At 41.7% G+C, this 6850-nt stretch overlaps 1 protein-coding gene across 1 annotated transcript; it reads right to left on the minus strand.

Moving 5' to 3' along the window:
• Positions 1–6: 6 nt before the first annotated feature.
• LOC112079822 (OX-2 membrane glycoprotein) lies at positions 7–5011 on the minus strand (the record flags this gene model as incomplete). Its single annotated transcript, XM_024145649.2, has 2 exons — positions 7–705; positions 4696–5011. Coding segments are annotated over 2 exons (630 nt in total), but the record flags the coding sequence as incomplete, so codon positions are not given.
• Positions 5012–6850: the final 1839 nt, after the last annotated feature.

Here is a 6850-nt window from a genome sequence, read left to right on the forward strand (position 1 = left end):
CCTTTAACATATCATCCTTCATTTAGCTTCCCTGATGGGCAGGAAACTACCCAGAACCCAAAAAAACACCTGACTCTACAGGGAGTGACTCATGATTCTTTACCACAGTAGTCAACATGAAACTTAACTGGTGAGATTAGATAACAGCACTACTAGCATCACAACATTAGGCTCTTGCAACAAGCCTGATCTCATTGTGCTCACCATTCTGTTGGAATGTTAGAATAGTGAGCTGTGTCGCACGATCTGGCTGGTTCACTAGGCTATCCCAACATGTCACTGGGGATGATGATGTTTTCTCAATGTTTTTTTCAAGTTGAACCAGTCTGTACTGACACGCTAAAAGTGTATGACACGTCAACATTACGTACCCTCTTCAACCTCCCTCTCTCTACTCTCTCCAGGGAGAATAGGAAGCAGGACGCTCGTGTCTCTGTGTCCTCATCCCATTGTTTACGATACAGTCCACGTATCCCCCTGAGCCTGGCAACAGTTGGAGGGTGATGTTGCTATTGGCTGTGACACTTTGGTCTTTGTTAATGACAGTCCAGTTGTTAGGTGTCTTTATGAGTGCTGCTGCAGAAATGTTCCATTGGATCCAAGGTGCTGGTTTACCTGTGGCAGAYCAGCTGACCACAACTTCCATGTCTGKMTRAGYTTCAGTGCTGGGGACTTTTTGCATTGTGGCTCTCACTTCAGATAAACCTTAGAATAGATGAAACAGGGAATATTAGCTAATATTGATTTTATTTATTTTACAAAGCAGGTCAATTAGGAATACATTATTATTTACAATGACAGCCAAAGGAATCCTGTGGCGCAGGATGCGGGGATTAAAAGTCTAGGACAAGACAGTCAACACAATAAATCTGAGAAGTCATAATTCCATTTCATATTTTGGTTAAAAAGACATAATAAACCCTTGGCCCATACTGTATGATTCAGAAATCATGCCTTAGGAAAGGTCCCACTGTAAGACTTTTCTGTAATTTCAACAGTAACACTGTAGGATGCATAGTATAATACCATACATGTGTTTCACAGGATTCATGCTGTAGATTTTACCCATAATGCAGTGCAATGCTGAAAAATATTGTTATTAACTGTAATTCAGAAGCTTCCTGTACAAATTACTCTAACATACTGTAATGACCTGACTAGATCATAAATTAACAATTGTCCAGACAGAGGTTTGAGTTTGCGAATTGGCGGTTTATTAAACCATATTTACACAGGCTACTGTTTGGCCGTAGCCCACGCCAAATAAATGAACGATAACCACAAACCAATCGTGACCTTCTCTTGTGAAGCCCAGACGTAAGAGGGAGAACAAAGGCTAAACCTGGTCTTAACTTCCAATGCTCCATCCCCCTGCCCAACCCCCCTCCACGCCACTCCGCCAACCGCCAGGATGGCCGGCATCAGAACATTTCAGGCATTCCCGTGATTGGCAGATAGCAGGTTGATTGACATGTCGGACCCCGCGAACACTGGGTACTGGTCAGTACAACACAACCACCTACTAGCCTAACACATAACACACAGCTGTCTGTGCGGGTCGCTACCATACTGTTTTTTTACAGTAATAGTTTATGCCTACTGTAGATTCAAATGATCCGTTTCAGGCGCCAACCTCATGCTGTCGGGTGAGACACATGAAGCTCACACTATTTTAGTAAATATATTTTTGAAGCGGCTGTGAATTTGAAGCGGCTGTGAAATGGAATAATATTTTCAGTACCTTACTGTAAGAAATTGTAATAGATACTGGCAACTTGTTTTAACAACTTCTCAACACAAGCTATACTTGACACAACATGCACCCATCCCCCTCTATACCCCCACACTTCGTACCCTTATAATAACCACAGACCCACACATACTCCCCTCCCCCATGCACAGGCCCCTGCTAAAACAAACGCACATGCATTCTGCTTGAGGTTGGGACTCTAAGACAAAGAACTATGTTAAGGGCCAATGAACGTCGACATCAGGCCCGAACAGGACTAACCACGACCCGATCGACCAATCGGAAGGCCAGACTACAAGATCAACCTACTTTACTTGTTGCATATATAATCAGCACAAATTGTTTAGAGGTCCCTCTTCCGACGATTCCATACGAGTCAGACAGAAGGGGCCGTGCTGCACGATTTGCCAGATATCTTCACACTGAATAAACTGTCTTACTAAATACTGTTCCACCCTGTCCAGCGTATTGACTTGGTCTCATTTCTTAGTAACGAATCATCAACATTACTTGTTTATAAGCATATATATTGCTAGCCAACCTTGAATTATTGCATGTTTCTTTAGCTAATCTAGCTAGATAGCTGGCTAACCTTTGCTAGCTAGCTAGCTAGCTCAAGTTGACAAAAGCCATTTCGGTCTGCTCTTAATTGCTCGTAGATATCTAGCTGTGCGACCTAGAAAAACATCAGAGAGAATATTGTATTTATAGGCTGTGTCGCAGCCTCTGAGTGCCATAGAGAATACACTCAGCGCAGATTCGTGACCTTCATTACTACAGAGAAAATGGCTTGTTCTCTAGCAGTTCAAAAGATGATTGACGGTCCGCATTGAACACAATAACCGCGTTGTGGGCCGTACTTGCGAGCCGCTAAAACTGACGCGAGTAACCAGTGCACCATATTGTACCGAGGTGCCTGCCGACCTAAGGTGCAGTACAACTGGTCAGCTGTAGCCTAGCACAGTGTCGTCGGTGGAAACTAGTAACGTGGCAAATTTCCCCCTCCAGGATAATACAGTATTTCAAGTAGGATAGCAGCCAACACAAGAAATAACTAATATTGGTAGCCATCTAGATGTCACCGTGATTTATTCTACTCAATGGGGAGAACATAAATGACAAAAACACCAGGACAGAAGGCTACCTCCTTAGCTGTCACACCATTTGTGATTCGGTTACTTGGCTCTCATCTGCGTGACATGACATTCGTTTTGTAGCCCATAATTGTCTCCCGCTAACCATTTGTTTAATGTAAAAAAAACATTGTTCCATAATATTACAATATTAGCTAAACTGTTCACTTCACCAGTAGTTCGTAAAATTTGGTGGTGTAACAGATGTGAAATGGCTAGCTAGTTAGCGGTGGTGCGCGCTAATAGCGTTTCAATCGGTTACGTCACTCGCTTTGAGACCTTGAAGTAGTGGTTTCCCTTGCTCTGCAAGGGCCGTGGCTTTTGTGGAGCGATGGGTAACGATGCTTCGTGGGTGACTGTTGTTGATGTGTGCAGAGGGTCCCTGGTTGGGCCCGTGTCGGGGCGAGGGGACGGACTAAAGTTAAACTGTTACATTGATGCTGTTGACCCGGATCACTGGTTGCTGCAGAAAAGGAGGAGGTCGAAAGGGGGGTGAGTGTAACGGATGTGAAATGGCTAGCTAGTTAGCGGTGGTGCGCGCTAATAGCGTTTCAATCGGTTTACGTCACTTGCTTTGAGACCTTGAAGTAGTGGTTCCCCTTGCTCTGCAAGGGCCGCGGCCTTTGTGGAGCGATGGGTAACGATGCTTCGTGGGCGACCGTTGTTGAGTGTGGCAGAGGGTCCCTGGTTCGCCGCCAGAGTCGGGGCGTGGCACAGCTGTTATAGTGGCACAGCTAAGAATAAAAATGTTGTGAGTCTGGTAAATTACCATTGCCATTTCCATTGTTTTATTTAACTTAGTCCTGCATGTTGGAGCTCTGAATCGGAAGATCCACGAAGGCACCAGTCCCAATTTGAACTCCCGTCTCTCTCTCTCTTTGGCTTTCTCTCCCCCACAGCCCACACGCACAGGAACTCAATATCGTTTTTACCTTAGTGTAATGATTCTCTTATTTGGTACATATGTGTTAACTTCTTGTTACTTATTTTGTCAATTATGTTGTTAATTCGTATTTAATGTTGTTACCAATTTTAATAAATGTATTGTAAGTTACAAATGTGTTGTTTTTCTTAAATGTAGATTTCAGGTAGAATTTCGCTGTAAATTTGCAGCATTATCCTGGCACCAGAGTTGGCATCTTAATACTGTAATTTTGCTTTACAGTACCATTTCCTTACTGTAAAACATTACAGCATCCATTTACATGTACTGCAAGGATGCTGTAATATGTCTTTACAGTAAGGTAATAGTATGTAAAACATATTACAGCATCTCTGCTGTAAAGCAAAAATACAGTATTAAGCTGGCCACTGTGGTGCCAGTGTATACTGTAATTTTACAGGGAACGTTTTACAGTGATACTATAAAGGTTGACTAAAGGATTATGGTATTTGGCAAAGAATCAGATGTAAGGGCCTTAGGCTTCGTTTTTCACAGGCAGCCCAATTCTTATATATTTTTCACTAATTGGTCTTTGACCAATCAGATCAGCTCCTTTGCCAATAATTGGAAAAATTTCAGATTGGGCTGCCTGTGTAAACAAAGCCTAACATTACCCTCTATTTTATGATTTTGCTCATAGTTGTGAATCAATATATGTATTGTTACGACTTTATGAATACTGTATAAGACTGTTTTCCCAAACGGATTTTCTCCAAGAATACCCCAGAGACTTTTTAGGGTCCTATACTACCAGCACACCTGATTCAACTAGGCCTAATCAAGGGCTGGATAATTCGTTGAGCAGTTAATTGGTTAATTAATTAGTAACTGGTAAATTAGTTAATTCGTCAATTCATTTGTTGACTAACCTTGAACGGTAAGACAAGTCTGCTTGCGTATTGAACCACTCGGGTAAACATTGAAGGAACAAATATAGCAGGCTTCGTCCGCCCATGTTACATTGTTCACGGTAATAGACGTCGAGTTGAGAGATGCCTCCGTGAAAACCACCTTGCCTCGGTGCGGGTCTATGATTTGAGCGCCAAACCGCTTGCTGTAGGTGGCCAGATTCTCCACCGAGTCGTCTTTGAACAGCCTCTGCCAGGTGACTTGCAGCACACCTGTCGGGTCTGCAAGGGTGCAGGTATATGATGCGTCGCCATTGAAGTCAAGCCTGGTGTTCCTCTAGCTACGACGTTGACAGAGACGGCTAGAAATGGAAGGAATGTTAACAGGTAATAAAAAGTTTAGCCTTACAAAAAAAATCAATGACCTGTCAAACGTGGGAAATGTTCCTTTATCTTACGACCAGAATCAACTGGTCAGATCCATGAAAAATAACGTACCTTCAGACAGCACGCATAAAATATTAGGTAAGTGTTCATTCTCAGCTGGTGGATGTTGCAGCATCATGTTTCTGGCATTGGACCTTTTAAATATTGAGTGAAAGTGAAAGTTGGTGGCTGCGGTTGGCTTAGTAAAACATTAAAGTGACCCCATGTTTCCTGTAGCCAACGTGACATACTGTAGAATAACTCGATAATGAAGTTTGTCACGGAACTAGAATGAGTTCGTGATTCTATTTCTATGGAAGAAACGAGGTTGTTTAGTATTTCTGTGTGGCTCACAATAAGCTTAATGTCAATACTGCAGCTGCACTAAAAATAACCAGAAAATGTGAAAAATACTGTATGTCTTTGCAGTTGATATACAGGGCCCCCGCGTGTAGATTTTGGCATTTGCGGGTAAAGATGTCTATTTCAACAGCCACGTTGACGAGTGGTCATGGCTCCACAGTGCGAGCATTTCACTCGCTTTGTGAATTTAAAAAAGCAAGTATGATCACATGTATAGTTAAATAAATGCTGCAGCAGCTGTTTTGTTTCATACCTGGTCAATTAATCGCACAAAGTCAAGAACTAGAATCTTAAATAGCCTATTCCAACCTCGCGCTGCAACACTGCATGGCTAGAGGCTTTCTCCCGTGAAGAGCGGAGTGAAAGATACATTTCCATATCAGCAGCGCTGTGCACAGGCATAAAAATATTAGCTCTAATTTACGTGAAAAAAATAATATTGAAGTGACAGTTCGTGTGTTTCTTGGCTATTTACATTTTGTTCACAAGCTAGGTTGATTTTGTATGTTTGAGTTTCAACTGCTAGGGTAGAGAAAACAATGCTTCTAAAGGCCAGACTGACTCAATTCAAAGGCACAAACACGACTCGAGTCACGTTACCACGGTAATCACCCGCCCTTTAAAGGGGCAGGGYCATTTTGTGTCATGATATTTTGGTTAAAAGTCGAAGGTCACAAAAAATGAAATTAAACAATATATCACATTACTTCTTACGAGTATAACATTACAAAGCATGCTCATACGTTTTTGTGTGTGTGTGTAATCTTTGCGCAAAAAACACATTTTGTTTTGTAAAAATCTGAGTAGCTGGTAGATTTTGGTCGAACAAAAAGTACATGTTATGCCCTGTTGACATAACATGGTTCACTGGCACTGTGTATTTTCCACTTGAAGGCAACCACATCAAAGGCATTATTAAGGCTACTGTAACCACAGCTAGTTCCAAAGCAAGCCTGCGTTGTTCCAGGTAAAATAGAACAATATAGTCTCCTAAATACCAGATTAATAGTCTTCTTAATATGTATAAAAGATGAAACAGTAAAAAAAACAAAAACAAGAAGAACAAAGCATAAACTGAAGTCAATCTACATACAAAAAGTTTTGTAATGTGGGGAAATAGGGACTCCATGTTTTTGGGAAGAGGGTGAGGATTGTACTGTATGATCTAATGACTAGAACATAGTTTCAAGGTAATTACTTATGTGTGTCATTGGAATTTACAGATTTGTCACTCAATGCTTGTCATTTGGATATGCTGTTCTGGGGTGCAACCAGAAGTTTGTATTATTCTGTATGTAAATCTGAAACCTCCATTGAGTACAATCCGTTACGTTCGTTAGGTATGTATTAATTTGTGGATATCCATCACCTATTTCTAGACTAGGTT

This window comes from Salvelinus sp. IW2-2015, unplaced genomic scaffold (genome assembly GCF_002910315.2).
Source record: "Salvelinus sp. IW2-2015 unplaced genomic scaffold, ASM291031v2 Un_scaffold9756, whole genome shotgun sequence".
In the NCBI taxonomy this organism is placed as follows: Eukaryota; Metazoa; Chordata; class Actinopteri; order Salmoniformes; family Salmonidae; genus Salvelinus; species Salvelinus sp. IW2-2015.